The 17,516-nt window shown below is 54.6% G+C and overlaps 3 protein-coding genes across 3 annotated transcripts; 1 reads left to right on the forward strand and 2 right to left on the reverse strand.

The window, feature by feature from the left end:
• Positions 1-1,749: 1,749 nt before the first annotated feature.
• On the reverse strand, positions 1,750-2,295 carry KVR01_001814 (uncharacterized protein; the record flags this gene model as incomplete). The annotated part of the gene is made up of 1 exon (XM_044792082.1): positions 1,750-2,295. The coding sequence occupies one exon, from the start codon at positions 2,293-2,295 to the stop codon at positions 1,750-1,752; it is 546 nt and encodes a 181-aa protein (XP_044649769.1).
• A 1,274-nt stretch (positions 2,296-3,569) lies between these two features.
• KVR01_001672 (uncharacterized protein) lies at positions 3,570-8,243 on the reverse strand (the record flags this gene model as incomplete). Its single annotated transcript, XM_044788072.1, has 3 exons — positions 3,570-3,827; positions 3,880-3,955; positions 4,012-8,243. 3 exons carry the CDS (start codon positions 8,241-8,243, stop codon positions 3,570-3,572), a joined length of 4,566 nt encoding a protein of 1,521 aa, XP_044649627.1.
• Positions 8,244-8,702: 459 nt separating this feature from the next.
• Positions 8,703-17,380, forward strand: KVR01_001921 (uncharacterized protein). The gene is made up of 4 exons (XM_044793854.1): positions 8,703-9,074; positions 9,152-11,238; positions 11,298-16,550; positions 16,616-17,380. Exons 1-4 carry the CDS (start codon positions 8,942-8,944, stop codon positions 17,174-17,176), a joined length of 8,034 nt encoding a protein of 2,677 aa, XP_044649876.1. The 5' UTR covers positions 8,703-8,941; the 3' UTR covers positions 17,177-17,380.
• The last annotated feature ends 136 nt before the right edge of the window (positions 17,381-17,516 follow it).

Here is a 17,516-nt window from a genome sequence, read left to right on the forward strand (position 1 = left end):
ACACTGCAGGCAGGCTAGAACTTGAGCCACAATAGACTATTGATCTTACATATTTTATGCACTTGGGGACCAGGTGGCCTCCTATGAGAGAATCGATTCCCACCTGTGACCCCTTGAGCCGCTTAAAGGGGTGATTCCTTCGCTGAATCGGTGATTCCAACCCTTTCTGCCAAATGAATTCTGTTGTCCCATGATCTCCTGCTTCTAAAGTCCCCAACACCCACTGCCGCTTGATGCCTGGTGCTGACTGCTGGGAAGGAGGGGACTCTTAGCGCCTTGCTACTTCCTCAAACTTGAGCATGCATGCTCTTCATGCCTCCCCAAAATGCGCCTGCCAGCTTCCCTACTTACCTAGTATGGGCTCAGCCAGAATCAGAGGAAGGAGGAACGATTGGGCATTTAACTTGAACATTGGGGATGTCCGCTGTCGCAACCCCCCCCCCCCCCACGACTTCGGCCCTGACTCCCTTCCAAGCTTGACCCACCGTCTTCAAGGATAAACAAACACAAGCCTTGAGCGACTTCTCTGCCTGATTCGCAATTCTCATCGTCAATATCGAACAAGACATCAGATTCATTCATCGCAACGAGTTGATACATACTGATCATCATACCAAAGGCCAGCCACACCAGAGCAGAATCGCAAGAATGGACCCAGAACAAGCACAACAAGAAGTCCATGAAATGGAAGTCGACGGACCCCAAGTCAACGGACCCCAAGTCAACGGACACCAAGTCAACGGACACCAAGTCAACGGACACCAAGTCAACGGACCTGAACCGACCAGAAAAGCCCTCACCGAATCCATCTTGAGTAGGGAGCCACTGCAAAACACGAGTTGGAGGTGGCACGCCTTGTGCTACGTCCTCTCCAACTTGTTTGAGCACCTCATCAATCATGTGTTCATGTTCAACAACGCAGATCAACTTGTTAGCTCTCCTCCTGTCAACAACAACCACGTTTTCAAAATGTGGCAGCATATTGGCACAACCCTGGTAAGCAACATCGTCCAGCCTGGCCTGAAGAAAATCTGCCCCAAGCGTGACAGTGACTAAGACTCCCGCCGCTGCTGCAGAACACGCTTTGGGAAAGTATCCCATTTAATCTTGAACATGACGATGCTTGGGATGTCAATGCCGAGCTCACATGGTTCTCGATACTCGTCCGGGCAGAGCAGGCCGGGCGTGCATTATCCAATCGATGCCATGACAGTCCCGAGATGAGGCACTGGCTTGTGTCTAATACCGACCAACACATTCCGCGCTTGTTTGGAAAAGAGACCACCCGGTTGGCTGACGAGCTGCTGGAACTTTTAGTCCACGTCCAGCGACATGGAGGACCAAAGCCGTATTGTAGAATGGAAGACTTGGAGAGTGCCGATTTGTTCACCTTCTACTAATCCACAAATTTTAGACCAACACACTCTGGGCACCGGACACCAGACGTGTATGCACTGGCAGCAGCTTGATACCACAGCGGATCATTAGTTTCTTCAGCGCAATACAACCCATCCCAGACATCATATTCGCAGCCTGCTCTCCATGTGACGAGAAAGAAACGTATCGTAGCACTGCATTGGAGAATAAATTTTGATGCACTATCGTATATCTCATTGAGCCCAAATTCCTTGCATGTTCTGCTGTATTCCACAGCCCCCAACCAACACATGATATTCTGCTCCTACGCCGGGCGGTCAAGAGGGGGTAGGGTTTATGAAATGAAGTCGTCATATGTGACATGATAAAAACCTAGATGCCCCTCCTCTTCCTAGCAGCCGAGCTCGTCGAAGCACCGCCCGCCTGGGGGATAAACTGCTGGTCGTCCCTGATGCCCGTGTTCTGCTGCTTAGCCATGTTTGGCGCCGCGACGGCGGGGCACCCGACGCCCTTGGAGCCGTAGAAGCTCTGCAGCACCGTGAGGCACGCGGTGGCGCGGTCCTTGTTGGCCTGCGGGTCGTTGGCGGTGGCCGGGTCCGTGTTGAAGGTGATCGGGGACCCAAAGACGTTGCCCGCGTTCAGGTCCTCGGCCAGCTGCGCGACGTAGGCGTCGCGCGGGGGCGGGCACTTCTCGCAGTTGATCTTGACGACCTTGTTCTGCGCCGCGTTGAACCCGTCGCAGTCGCCCGTGCCCGTCGGGTTCACGCCCTGCTCGACGCCGAATTCCGGGATGAGGGCGAGGAAGCTCGGGTCCGAGGCCGAGAACTGGCCCTGCTGCTGCCGGGGCTTGTTCTCTGTCTGGGGGGCGGCGCATGCGGCGCCTGCCAGGGCGAGGACGATGGCTGAGGTGAAGTGCATCTTGCGGATTGTGTTTTTTTTTTTTGGTGTGGGATTTGAAGTTGTTGCTGTATCGGAAAGGACCGGCCTGTATGTGGAAGAGTAGTAGTGATGGAATAGAAGGAGACTGGTGGATGGAGATGTGAGAAACATGATCTGAGAATGCCAACAGCCAGCAGCTTAAGTATAAACTCGACCTGTGTATCCAGAGCCACGCGACGCCCAACAGAAGCCCTTGTAGACACCCGGAAGCCAAGCCCCGTGATACTGAGGGTCGAAACGGGCTCTCGCTCGAATGCCGTCTCAGGACGGCGGGAACGTCGTGGCTGCCTTGGGAACACAGATTGCGCGTATGTGGTATGCCCAAGCCTCAGGGGCCGCGAGTCACATGGGAGCTTCAAATGTGGCCGGAGCCGGAGTGTTGAGGAGAGGCATGGCTGGTCGTACGGGCCGCCGTGAGACGGCCGCCTCCATGATACAGAACGGGGAGCTGTCAGGTAGAGTTGGTCCTTGGCCCGGGTCCGGCCCATTGCAACGGCCGTCCGGTTGTCTCTGGGAGAAACAACGGCGCGCTTGGTGAATGAGTGGTCAGTAGACAAATGCAGCCCCGGTGGAAAGAACCAAGACCGCCTGAATGAAGCAAAAGCATCATCGAATATTGTGGAATATCTGGCAATATATGGAAACAGCCAGAAGACTGAATGCTCTTCTTCTGTCGAGGCCGCGTGGCCACTGCTAGACTTTCCGAGAAGAAGCAATTGACCGTTTGCTGATTGGGCGAAACAACGAAAATGAGAGAAAGAAGTAGGACGTCATCACTGGATGAGCTTATTGTCTCGGTGAGTTTGGAAACGTGGTGGGCGGGCTGACGACTTGGATGACGGACCAGAGGCGCAGCAAGTGACCGCAAAAAGGGCCGGAGTTGAGGCGCGGCCCCCATTCCGGCCGGAGCCCCGACGCCAGTGCAGTTTGATTTTCCAACGCCGAACTCAGGCTGCTTCAGCCGTGGGCTTCAATTCCCATCTGCGCGTTACATACCTGTGTTGGTCGACATGTTGCCAATTTTCCTCCTCGGAAGGCTTGGGCATGTCACCAATTGCGGAATGATTGGTGAGCTGAACTCAAGTGCATCTTTCAATGCGTGTCTCGGTCTCCGTTTCTGTTGAACTTTTTCATGCGGACTACAGTTTGTCCATCACTTGACCACCTTCCAAATAACGTTGGCCATACTTGAACACCACTCCACCCCGGCTCCTTTTGTAAGGGCTTGCACCGGGTCGAGGACAGAACGTTCCCTAAGCCGAGCTCCGACCTCCACCCGCTACACTACCGGTGCTCTTGTCAGGAAAGAGCTGTTCCTGCGAGAAAATGTCTTGCCACACATTCATCCATTTCTCGTGCTGCGCTGTGAGTAGCTTGCCTGGGTTCTTGAAGGACCTAGTCAGCATATCGCGCAGCCGCGTGCGAAGAACCTTGATCACCAGCATCGTTTTCCAGTCGGGGATGGCAAAGCGAGCCCTGTTGCCGTCGAGGACGAGGACACCTGAGTACATCTTCTCAAAGTTAGCTCAAAATCGTCGGAATCGTTGTCGGACGGGTACTTACATCGGCGCGAACATCGCCACACTGCAGGGCGATTGCAAAAGCCTCAACAGCGGTTGTCTCGTGAGCATTTGTAAACCTGCGTATACAAATTAGCCTCAAGCCCTGGAGCGACAAACGAACCGAACAACTCACTTGCTGCTGCCTTGCATTATGTGGTAGTAGCTCAGCCACCGCAACTCGTTGTGCCCTTTGTTGACACTGGTTGGATGCATGCTGACAGACTGGTTGTTGCCCACGTTCCTCAACCCCTTTCCGCCCGGCACATCTCGGACAAGCAGCTTCGGATAGAAACTCCAGGCGATGACCGATTGGGATATGATGTCATTATTGCTGTTGATGTTGACCCGCTGCGGAAGATCAAAGAAGGCCTGGTTTCGTCGCCGTCCTCCAGAGCCGGAAGAGTAGCGTATGCGGTTCAGGTTGCGACGCTCTTCCTCCGTGAGCTGCAGGAAACCTGAATCGACGAGGGAGACCAGTAGCTGGCCCTTCAGGTCCTCAATATTGGCTAAATTCTGCGGGCTGAGGAAGTTCTTTCTGCAAAATTGGAACTCCTGGCCGCCTGTCGACGCGGAGGACTGGCAGACTCGTTTCCAAGCAAGATAGGCATTATACACTGTCAAAAGGTCGGAGTCTCCACGGCGAAATGCCAGACGAACCGTATCCGCCTGACTACGCTGTCCAAAAGGCGCGACGAACGGTGACTTGGAGGATAAAGCCGCTGCTACCGTCACGGCCATGTCAAGGCACTTGAAGACGGTGCCCATTAGGATGAGCTTGCCTAGAAAGACATCCAGAGGCAGTCGTGCAAGCTGCTGGCCCAATGGGGTCAGCTCCTCCCCGGAAGTCAACGCACGAACATCAACCAGAGCGTCCACAGCTCTGCGAATGTTTTTGGACGAAGGTGGATCAAGTGCCTCGCTGAGGGTCTCCTCAATGCCGCCAATTTTGCATATCTTGACACGGATTGCCAGGTCCTGTAATGATAGTCGTAGCATCTCCGGCGTCTGCTGGTCGCTCATTATGGTATCATGCCGGTACTTGGTAAACAAGTGGAAGCAAAGACCTTCCTGCACACGACCCGCCCGTCCGCGGCGTTGTTTGGCATTCGCTCTGGAGATGAACGTATCGATCAGCCTCGACAGCTGACGCCGCTCGTCGAAACGCATCTCGCGGTGCTTGCCAGTATCTATCACACACGTGACATCTGGAATCGTGATTCCGGTCTCGGCAATGTTTGTAGCAAGTACAATTTTCCTGTAGCCCTGGGGCGGTATCAAGAAAGCAGCTTCTTGCTCTTCTGAAGCGATGGTAGAATGCATAGGATAGACGAGCCAATTCTGCTGGAAGAACCTGTCACCCAGCAGCATGTCGTTGAGTGCCCGGATTTCTGCAATCCCGGGCAAGAAGACAAGTATGGCCTTGCTGTAATTGATGTATGAGGGGTCAACCGCGATCCGCCCTATAAGCTGAACGATGAGCTCGAAATCAATTTGGTACTCGTCGATCTGCGATAGTGTATTGCGAGTTCGCGTCGAGTACGTCTGTAGGGTCTTGATGAGATCTGGTTTGGTAGAGCTGTCTGGCTCGCTGATTTCTGCCTCGTCGTCGTCGAGATCTATCAGCTTTTCCTTGACACGCTTATCGACAGTGTGCCCTGTCAACTCAATGGCATCCTCCAGGTAGTTAACCTTAACAGGGAACGTGCGCCCAGGCACGTTCAGTACAGTTGCGCCACCAAAGTATTTCGAGAAGCGCTCCGCGTCAACGGTGGCGGACATCAGGACCACCTTGAGATCCTTCCGCTTCGCCATCAGTTTCTTGAGGACAATAAGAAGGAAGTCGCTGTCAATAGATCGCTCGTGGACCTCGTCGAGGACCAGGTGTGTGATCTCGCGCAGCTCGTTCGAGCCTTCGAGCATCCTCATAACGATTCCAGTTGTTGCGAAGACGAGTCGTGTCTCCTTCGAAGTGTTGGCCTCGAGTCTGATCGAATATCCTACTAGGGATCGCGACGTGCCGATATCATTCTTGTTCTCGCCGAGCTCTTCACTCACCCGGCGAGCTAGAGATATAGCCGAAATTCGTCGGGGCTCCGTGCAATACAGCTTGCATGGTTTGCCCAAAGACAGCTGGTGCTCCAGCAGAAAAGAAGGCACCTGAGTACTCTTGCCACATCCCGTCTCGCCACAGACGATGACGACTTGTTCGCGGTCGACTGCTTCCACAACCTGCTGTCGGAAGTTCCACATTGGGAGCTGCATGCGGGACTGCAACATTTTCTGATATCTTGGAGTGCTGCTCTTTTTCTGCCATATGTTTTGATAGTACTCCGGGTCACCGCCAGACATCCGCTTCTCAGCAAGAACGTCGGCGGAATCACCACCATTGCGGCCGTTGTTCCGGCCGCGGAAGGCACCCTGTATTAGCACACCATCCTCCTCCTCCTGGTCACGTCGCTTGCGAACCAGGTCTCGGAGCTCTTTTATGGCAGCACGATCCTGCGCATCCGCATGTGTTTTCTTGGCCTCGGCGTACTCATTCCAGAGGTCACGCCACTGAGGCGGCAATTTGAGAGACACCTTCTCGTCTTTTGTGGACGAGCCAAAGGCAAGGAAAAGAGCGGCAGTAGCGATGAATGCTTCTGATTGCTTTTCGTCAGGGGTTGCTATCTCCGTCATCTTGAACACAAACTTGTTTGGCGATGAGGCAGCTTCAACGCCCGGGACATCATGTTCGGCTAACAGTTCCTGGGCTTTGGCCCATGATATACTCAGAAGGTGTCTGTGGGCAAATGCAGTCTCTGAGACTTTGATGTAGGATAGTCTTGAGGATGCGTCTCGGGATCGACAGGCTTCTTCCAGCACCCTCATCGGGTTCATGCCTGACCACTTGCCAAAATCCCGGACGATGATTTTCGAGCCATCGCTGTTATTTATGACCGTGTTAGTCTTTCCCGTCGTGGCGTCTACTTCGTTGGTAGGGAGGGCTGCGAAAAGGTCCGAGAGAGCCTGGTCTTCGTCATCCTCGTCCTGAGCGAGCATCTCGGCCGCAATCCTCTTCGCTTCTTTTGTGGTTTCGTCGTCGTCGTCATCTTCTTCTTCGTCGCCGTTACCTTCGCCAGGCGATGGCGTGGACTCTTGCTCGACTTGCGTGTCTACGGTTGCTTTTGGTGACGACTCGGCATCGTCTTTGAGTTTCTTGGCCTCGGCGTAGTCCCTCTCCAGCTCTATCCGCTTCGATTCCCATTGCATCTTGGCCAGACCCGCGTCAAATAGTGGGTCCTTCTCTATTCGGTCTATCTTGGCGAGGAGCTTTGCGACCTCCAAACCGTCGGGCGAGTCTTGATTTGCCGGAGGCGCTTGAAGCTGCTGGCCGGACTTTCGCCCCTTCTTGCCGGTATCTCTTTGCGGCCGTTGAATCGTAAAGAGGTCTGTCTTGGCAGACAGGTAAACAGGAACGAGATCGTCGGGCTCTATATCGCTGTCATACGTGATGATTTGTCGTTTCGGAGAGATTGTCCCAGGCGACCGTGATGTCTTGGAACCACCCTTCTTCTTCTTCGCCTGCTGCAGGGCCTCAGGCTCGAGGAGGAGAGGAGTGGTTGCTCCAGACGGCAGTGGTGAATCGGCTGGGGTAGCACCTGGCCGCCGGCGGATGTCATACTCGGGCAATTCGTCAAGAGTGCATTCTCTTGCGAACCAGTCCATGGCCTCTTCCAAACCCCATATAGAATCTTTGTTTATTCCGGTGATATTCGCAGAGATGTCCAGGACGTACTGGAGCGCATCTTGTATCCTGCCTTCGGGGAATCCTGCGGCCTTCAGTGTCTGTTGTAGCGCCCACAACTTTATGGTCAGATCCTCCTCGGAGAGCATCTTTGCCCCACTGGTCCCGTCAGATGTCGAGCTGGAAGCAGAAAAACGACCCTCGGCTTGTATGAGATCTAGGATGTGATCCATGAGCTCCTGGGGCAGCCATTTCTTCGCGTTGACGGACTCGGCTTGACCCCGAAGCAGGCGACGGTCGGTCTCCAGCCTTTGCTTCTGGCGCTGAGCATCGCGTCTAGTTTTCTGGGCAAACTTTTCCACAAGAATCTGAAGTTCTGACTCTTCCAGCTGCCTCTCGAACTCCTCTGGGGTCAGCTCCGGCTTCTTCTGTGCGGCGCCCGAGGATTTGTCGTTTTCGGCTGCCGCATGTTGCGGCACATTGCTGGGCTTTTTGCCAGGGGTATCTGTGCCTTTCTTTACGACTTCGGAAGCGTTTTCTGTCGGTTCAACTCTTGTCTTGGAGACGACAGACGTGGTAGCATAGCCCCTCGCAGGATTGGCGGCGGGCTTGGTCTTCTTCTTCTTGGCTCCAGCCATAGTTGCACTCTTGCACTAAAAATCAGCCGGGCAAGCACATGCAGAGGGATTTAACGAATGCAAGGACCCCACGCGGAGGCAAGGGAAGGAAGGTAGAGTCAGAGATACGGCCAGAGGGCAGACGGCAGAAGGCGGAGAGTGAGGTGAAATGGAAGGGGTCCAGCAAAGCAAGAAAGAAAGAAGCCTAAGTCAACAGCCCATGGTTGGGAGCAGAGTGGGATGGGATGGGTGGGTGTGTGGATAGATGACATGCCCCTGGTTCGAAGTGCGACCAGGATGCAGCTCCAGAAAAAGATTGTGAACCCCGCCTGCCGCCGGGACAGCCAGCCTGCAGGGTACTGTGTAGGCTAGTGTAGAGAGGCCCTGCCGAAAGCCCTGCAGGCTGGAGCTGCCCCACCAAGTGCTCTGAGGTCTTGGCGGCTGAGTCTTTCGGCGAGGCATGGCATCGACCGACCTGGACTGAACTTGAGCTTCGATAGCTGGCACGGGACGAAGCGAGGCACACACACACGAGTTGAGCGAGTTCATGTTGGACGACCGTATGATAGACACCCCCCTTCGTATGGACTGAGCTCCTTTTCCAATTCTCGAGAGCCCTCGTCTGTTTTCCTGCCGTCTGCTGTCCCATTTTCTCCTCCCTCTCCCTCTTGGCCGCTGCGCCATGCGCACGCGCACGCGCACACCAGCCTCTGCCCAACATGACTGAAGTCGCTGTGAACGGCGCCGCCCCGGCCCTTGACCTCAAGGCTACCAGGGCCGCCCTGACATCCTCCTCGACCTCGTCTAGAATCGCTTCACTGCGAGCCGTCGACGACAAACTCTCTCAAAACGGTATATCCCAGCCAACCTTTCCTTAGCACGCCATCCGTGCTCGAGACAGCCCAAGCTGACGCCCGCCCCGTTCGTAGCTCTCGATAAACAAATACAATTGCAGCTCCTCAAGCTCTTGTTCTGGACGCACTCCTTCTACCGCGACAGGGCCTCACGTCTGGCTGTGCAACAATGCCTCGTATCTATCTGCAAGGAGGGGGATGCCGAACTCTTGGAGCCTCTCGTGGCCGCGATCCGACGAGAAAGCCCCAAGGCCGGCATTGCTCCGAGCAATGCGTTTGTGTTGGTTGAATGGTGCAGCATCCTGGTGCAAAACCTGGCTGGTACGCCTCTCTGGGACAAGTTCGGCAAGGAAATCACGTTGGCCACGGCTGAGGCTTTGGACAAATGCTGCTCTCCTACAGCCAAGGCTGGACTCGCCCACTCGGCTCTTGTGGTGACTAGGCGTGGCTACCGCAAATTGTTCACCGCGTCCGAGAACAGAGAGAAGACAATCACCGAGTCTGTCCAGTCGCTGTCCGCAAAGGCTGCCCAACCCGCGCCCAAGAACGCAATCATGCTCGGCGTCGTAGCAGGAGTATGCTCGCGGCAACCTGAATCGAAGCCAATCCTGGAGAAGCTCAAGTCTGAATACTTCACCTTCTATACGCGAGAGATCGTCGGCTCCAAGTCTCCAGTTCCGAAATATCTTGCCGCCGGCCTAGGCGACTTCTTCTCCGACTTCGTGACCCCCGAGGAGCTTGAGAAGGAGGTGGTTGCGTCGCTGAAAAAGGGGCTGTTGCGGGCCCCCGAGGTGGTTTTGAACGACCTCATCACTCCTTTGATTTCGAGCTTACCGACCGACTGGGATCTGTCCAACGTTCTACACGGACACCTGCTCAAGCCGCTTCTGTCCAATCTCCAATCGTCCAACGCAGTCATCCGCGCAGGCTCTGTGAACGCCTTCCGCGTGATCGCGGAACGTTGCCGTGATGCCGGCGTGATGGAAAAGGTCGCCGACGACATTCTTGCGCCACTCAAGGCAGGAAAGCTTGCATCGCCTGATCACAGAGTCCTGCATTGCGAGTTTCTGCTTGCATTGCCTGTATCTGGAGGGATTTCCGGAAAGATCGTCGCCGCCTTGCCTACACCGATTGGGAAGGAAGGCAACGAAGCGGCCTTGAATGCTGAGGCGTCGGCCCTGAGCAGGGCTGTGAAAGCCCTTCTTGCTGAGGAATCAGAGCTCCCCAAAGCCGTGACCGATGCTTTTTCAAAGGGCCTTGCTGACAAGAAGCTGACCTCACGTCGCATCTGGAACATGAACGCCGGAGACATCCTGAATTCGTTCAAGTCTGATGACACACGAACATCGGCTTTCGTCAAATTTGCCGAGTCGACTCTGCCTGCTCTTTTGGACAGCTTTAACGACGTGATTGGAAACTCTTTGAAAGCGTCACAGGATGGTACAATCATAGCGGCCTACGTTGTCTGTGCGGTTGCGCCTCTCATTCTCAAGGATGAGAGCAACGAGAAGTTAAGAGCTTTGTCAAAAAAGTTTTCCGTCTCGAAGCAGTGCCTGGAGTTTCAGCCCAAGCCTTCATTCCTCCTTAACCCCCGTGTCTATACGAAGATCTCGTCGGACGATGATGCGCGGTGGCTTCTTAGAGCGTTGTCAGCCGTTGCTCCTTCGCTACCCGCTGACAATTCTTCGGGCATTGGTTCTGCGTGGGCTCATGCCTTCTTCTATCTCATTTGCTCAACAACAGCAAGCCCCCAGCTTCGAAAAGAAGCCGCCGACCAACTTTCTACCTTGTATCTCGCTGCGCCAGGCAAGGTAGCAGGCGTTGTTGTTGGTGGAATTTGGTCTTGGATCCAGGGTGTCGAAACCACCGACAAGGAGAGCGCCCCAGTACTGGCAAAGATCGACAATAGCAACCTGCATACGGTTCTCAGATCAATTTGCGTAGTCCCAGCGGACCTGCAGAGAGCTTCTGTAGCTCTCAGCCAGGAAGAGCTTGAGCAGCAACTGTGCTCTATACTCGTCTTCACAAGGTCTCGTCTCATACCTCGCATCTCATGGATTGAGATATGCCTGCGAACCGGAGTAGATCCGGGTGAGTTGACAAAGAAACATGAGAAAACTCTGCTAGAAGAGATCGTCAAACACTCCGACTTCTCCCAGCCGGTAAGAAAAGCCCGCATGACAAGTTAACCTAGAATGGATGGCTAACAATCCTCGACCAGCTCTCTGTCAAGGAAGCTTCTTATGATGCTGCCGCTGAACTCGCGTTTGTTGCACCGGACACTATAACGCCGCGCATAGAGGAGTTGATCAGAAAAGATCTGGATGTGGCCAAGCTTGAGGATATTGGTCCCATGGAAGCAGCTATCTTCCGCACGCCTGAGGGGACGGCCTTCGTCGATGTCTTGGCCAAGAAGGCGAATGAGGTGCCAAACAAGAACCAAAAAGACTACGACACTCTCAAGTGGGAAGAAGAGTTGAGGGCCCAATTAGCAGCCAAGAAGGGTCTACAAAAGAAGCTTACCGCCGAGGAGCAAGCAAAGGTCAATGCACAGCTCAAGAAGGAGTCACAGATCCGAGAGAGGGTCCAGGAAGCTGCTGCTCAACTGCTGCGAGGTATAGGAGTGGTTCATGCCCTGGCTACCGGCCCACCCACGGATGCGTCTCTCTGGATGGGCACGGCTGTTGATTCGCTCTTAAAAGCACTTGATGCGGGTGCAGGCCTGATCACAGGAGACGCTGCACCATTAGCCTACATCGCGTTGGCTCAGAGGATCTCAGACAGGCTGGGCTCTATGCGACCATTCGTTGGTGTTGCGACTTTGAGAGCCCACGAGGTCAGCGCGCTTCCCGAAAACTTGACGCAGGAGAGCTTCGAGGACCTTGTCACCCGCGTGTTGTATCGCCTGAGGTTTGCAGGGGAGCAACGGCCCTTCGACACCGTGTCGCTGATCTACATTCTGCCGTTGATACTCTCCGTAATCCGGAAGGGCGGCTTTGGTGCCACAGCGGATGATCGTGATGCGCAACTGGTGTTGGCCATTGAGTTCATACAATTTCACACAGATGTCTGCGAAGACGTGACGGTGCCTCGAGCCGAACTGTTGTCCGCGCTCATTTTCTCGATGCAACAATATGCGCAGCATTACAAGATCGCAAAAGACTGCTTTGCGGATCTTGTGCGCTGCATTGCGCCGAACATCAGTCATGACGAGCTTGGTGTTCTCTGCCGTGGCGCAATCGTTCCACAAACATCAGTGAGAACTACTGTTCTCCAGAGCATAAGTGCCGAGGTAGATATGACCGAACTTGGATTCTCAGAAGAGATCTGGCTGGCCTGCCACGACGACATCGACGAAAACAAAGAGTTCGGTAAAGAAATCTGGCAGGAAAGCGAATACCAAGTGTCGGCCGAGGTCCCCTTCAAGACTCTCTCATATGTAGAGAGCAAGGACGGCCAGCTTCGTCGGGCCGCTGCAAGGTCTCTGGCTGAAGCGGTCCACGCCCACCCGTCAACGATGCAGGGAGTGCTCGAGCAGCTTCGGACGTCCTACGTTGAGTTGGCCAAGCCTCGGAAGCAGGAACTGGATGCATTTGGCATGCCCAAGAAGATGGACTTGGCCGATCCCTGGGAGGCCAGACATGGCATTGCAGTCGCTTTCAAAGAGCTCGCGCCCCACCTGGAGAAGTCGAAGCTGGACGACTTCTTCTCATTCCTGATCCAGCAGGGCCCTCTTGGGGATCGCAATGCTGCAGTCAGAAGCGAAATGCTGGAGGCTGCGAACAATGCCATCACGATTCACGGAAAGACAATTTTGGACAAGCTCATGCAGACGTTTGAGCAGACTTTGGAGGTCCCAGACAGAGGCTCAGAAGCGGGTGACAGAGTGAACGAGGCAGTGATCATTATGTATGGTACACTTGCTCGTCATCTGAAGCCAGGCGACAAGAAGATCGCTACTGTCATTGAACGACTTCTGGCCACGCTGAACACACCGTCCGAAACCGTGCAATACGCTGTGGCCGAATGTCTGCCGCCACTTGTCCGAACGTGTGGTGATAAATCGTCCAAGTATTTTGACCAAGTTCTGGAGACTCTTCTCACCTCCAAGAAGTATGCCGAACAACGTGGTGCCGCCTACGGTCTTGCTGGTCTGGTCCTCGGAAGGGGAATCACTTCCTTGAAGGATTACCGGATTATGAGCACTCTGAAGGGTGCAAGTGAGAACAAGAAAGAAGTCAATCAAAGGGAGGCTGCGTTACTAGCATACGAGCTTCTGTCGACCATTCTTGGACGCTTGTTCGAGCCGTACGTCATTCAAATAGTGCCGCAGCTGCTCACTGGTTTTGGCGATGGAAACGCGAATGTTCGTGACGCCTCTCTGGCGGCCGCGAAAGCATGCTTCGCCCAACTGAGTTCTTATGGTGTCAAGAAGATCTTGCCCACTCTTCTGTACGGTCTTGAAGATGATCAATGGCGAAGCAAGAAGGGTGCCTGTGATCTCCTCGGAGCCATGGCCTACCTGGACCCAGAGCAGCTGGCTAATAGCTTGCCTGAGATCATCCCACCACTCACTGCGGTGCTAAACGACAGTCACAAGGAGGTCCGTTCTGGTGCCAAGCAGAGTCTGAAGAGATTCGGTGAGGTCATCAACAACCCGGAAGTCAAGAGTCTTGTCGACATCCTTCTCAAGGCCCTGAGCGACCCTACCAGATACACTGACGATGCACTGGACTCGCTTATCAAAGTACAGTTCGTTCATTATCTGGACGCGCCATCCCTGGCCCTCGTCAGTCGTATCTTGCAGCGTGGTCTAGCAGACAGGTCCAACACAAAACGCAAGGCAGCCCAGGTTATCGGCAGCTTGGCGCATCTCACCGAGAAGAAGGACATTCTTGCCCATCTCCCTGTCCTGGTCGCAGGTCTGAAGCTGGCCATAGTCGATCCTGTACCCACAACTCGGGCTACTGCTTCGAGAGCTCTTGGATCACTCGTCGAGAAACTCGGAGAGGACGCCTTGCCAGACCTCATCCCTCAACTCATGCAGACTCTCAAATCCGACACTGGTGCCGGCGACCGTCTTGGTTCGGCGCAAGCCTTGTCCGAAGTCTTGGCTGGATTGGGAACCTCGAGGCTCGAGGAGACACTACCCACAATCCTGCAAAATGTCGATTCCTCCAAGTCTGCTATCAGGGAAGGTTTCATGTCCCTGTTCATCTTCTTGCCCGTATGCTTTGGAAACAGCTTTGCCAACTATCTCGGCAAGATCATCCCACCTATCCTATCTGGTCTGGCAGATGAAGTCGAATCGATCCGCGAAACGGCACTGCGTGCTGGTAGGCTGCTTGTCAAGAACTTCGCTGTTCGTGCTGTAGATCTACTGCTTCCCGAACTCGAACGTGGTCTCGCCGATGATAGCTACAGGATTCGTCTCAGCTCAGTTGAACTGGTCGGAGATCTTCTCTTCAACCTTACAGGTATCACTGGGAAGGAGGATGTGGAGGACATGGAGGAAGAGGCTGTCCGCGAGCACGGTGCGAATCTCCGTGAAGTTCTTGGTGAAGAGAAGCGCAACAAGGTCCTCTCCGCGCTTTACATCTGCCGCAATGATACGGCTGGTGCAGTCCGATCTGCTGCCATCGGCGTTTGGAAGGCCCTGGTGTCTAGTCCCAAGACTCTTAAGGAGCTGGTACCGACCCTCACCCAGCTCATTATCCGCCGCCTTGGCAGCTCAAACATGGAGCACCGTGTCATCGCCAGCAACGCTCTGGGAGAGCTTATTCGCCGAGCTGGTGACGGCGTGCTCTCAAGCTTGCTGCCAACTCTCGAGGAAGGTCTCCAAATCTCCACCGATACTGATGCTAGACAAGGTATCTGCCTGGCTCTGAAGGAGCTGATAGCATCTGCTTCCGAGGAGGCTCTGGAGGACCACGAAAAGGTGCTGATTTCTGTCGTCCGGACCGCACTTACCGACTCAGACGAGGAAGTCCGCGAGGCTGCTGCCGAAGCATTCGATTCGCTGCAACAGATCCTTGGCAAGCGTGCCGTTGACCAAGTCTTGCCTTTCTTGCTCAACCTTCTACGATCTGAAGAGGATGCGGACAATGCGCTGCAGGCCCTTTTGACGCTTCTGACGGAGACGACTCGGTCCAACATCATCCTTCCGAACCTTATCCCGACTCTCATCGCCCCTCCAATTTCAGCATTCAATGCGAAGGCACTGGCGTCTCTGTCCAAGGTGGCTGGCGCGGCTATGAACCGCCGCCTGCCTGGCATTATCAACTCGCTCATGGACAACATCATCAATGCTACGGACGATGAATTGCGTGAGGATCTTGACAAGTCGTTCGATACTGTCATCTTGTCTATCGACGAGTACGATGGCTTGAACACGACCATGAATGTTCTGCTGCAGCTCATGAAACACGAGGACCACCGAAAGCGAGCGTCCACTGGGCGACACCTCGCCACGTTCTTCGCCCAAGCGGATGTAGACTACTCTCGCTACAATCAGGACATTATCCGTTCCCTCCTCATCTCTTTCGATGACCGAGACAAGGACGTTGTCAAGGCAGCTTGGGGCGCTCTGAGCGAGTTCACTAAGCACCTGAAGAAAGAAGAGATGGAGGCATTGGTACCATCCACAAGACAGACTCTGCTTCAAGTCGGCACTGCTGGCTCTAACCTCCCAGGTTTCGAGCTTCCAAAGGGTATCAACGCTATCCTGCCCATTTTCCTGCAAGGTCTCATGAATGGAACCCCCGACCAGCGCACCACAGCTGCTCTGGCGATCTCAGACATCGTCGACAGGACGAGCGAGGCCTCGCTCAAGCCTTTCGTCACACAGATTACGGGCCCCCTCATCCGTGTCGTCTCGGAGCGGTCCACCGACGTCAAGTCTGCCATTCTCCTGGCCCTCAACAACCTTCTGGAGAAGATGCCTACCGCACTCAAGCCTTTCTTGCCTCAACTCCAGCGCACTTTTGCCAAGTCTCTGGCGGATACCTCTAGCGAGCTGCTCCGTACTCGTGCGGCAAAGGCCCTTGGCACTCTGATCAAATTCACTCCACGTGTCGATCCCCTCGTCGCGGAGCTTGTCACTGGGTCCAAGACATCCGACCCTGGTGTCAAGACTGCCATGCTCAAGGCTCTCTACGAGGTTGTCAGCAAGGCCGGCGCCAACATGGGTGAATCATCCCGCACGGCCGTCTTGGGTCTCATCGACACAGATCCCGATGAGAGGGACGATAACATGACAATTACCAACGCAAAGCTGCTCGGCGCCCTGTTGAAGAATGTCCCAGAGGATGTGGCTCAGAGTCTGCTGAAGAGCCGTGTGATGACTACCAACTTCAGCCACTCATCGGTGCTGGCGCTCAACGCAGTGCTGTTGGAGTCGCCATCATTGTTGCTGGAAAGCCCACTGGCTGATGACTTGCCCGACCTGCTGACCCAGGGCATGTCTCACAAGGAGGTAAGCATAACCAGATACCTGAAGAGTTCTTGATAGAAAAAAACTTAGGCTAACTCGCTTCGCAGCCCTTCATCGCCGAGAACTTCATCCTCGCGACCGGAAAGTACCTCCTGTCTGACTCGCCGAAGTCATTCGAATCAACGAAGGCCATCTTCGAGTCTCTTGCAGCCCTGGTTCCTCCCGGCGAACCAGCCGACTCTCGCCGCCTGTCCCTGGTCGTCATCCGCACGGTCTCGCGCGCGCACATGGACATGGTCCGTCCGCACCTGCCGCTCCTCGCGCCTCCAGTGTTTGCATCGGTGAGAGATATGGTCATCCCGGTCAAGCTCGCGGCAGAGGCGGCGTTTGTGGGTCTATTCAACGTGGTAGATGAGGAGAGTAAGGTTTTCGACAAGTTCATCGCAGGCGACGGTGCCGCCAACCTGCCAGCTAACACCAAGAGGAGCATGGGCGACTACTTTAAGCGTGTGGCACTGAGGCTGGGAAGCCAGGCGAGGGAGAGGAGAGAGGCGGAAGGTGGTGTCTCTGGCACCCTGGGCCTGACGGGCGATGAAGTGGAGGACGAGAAGGAGATCTGGAGCGTAGGCAAGGTGGATGTTGGCGGGGACGTGTTTGGGAAGGAATAGGCGGTTGAGCATTGTATTTTCTGCAAAAGTTGTTTGGCCGTGATTTGATTTGATTTGTTTTTTTCCCCCGCATTGCTAGGGGTGTAAATGATTGAAAAGTACATGTTTGCCGCATCGCATCAAGCTCTGGGGATTGCATATCTCAACGTAACTCGGAATTTGGGGGAGGTACTGTACTTGAATGCATTTTACCATCATTCCGAACCCGTTCAGGCATGCTAGCAAGGCATGAACGTCCTATAGATCCAGAGAAAATGTCTTGTCTCGCTTTTTGTCCACAGAGCGACGTAGTTTCTAGGCAGCAGGAAGGGCTCAGCAGCCAGTGGACGGGTCGTCATTT

Source organism: Diaporthe batatas, assembly GCF_019321695.1.
Source record: "Diaporthe batatas strain CRI 302-4 chromosome Unknown Contig00002, whole genome shotgun sequence".
Classification (NCBI taxonomy): Eukaryota; Fungi; Ascomycota; class Sordariomycetes; order Diaporthales; family Diaporthaceae; genus Diaporthe; species Diaporthe batatas.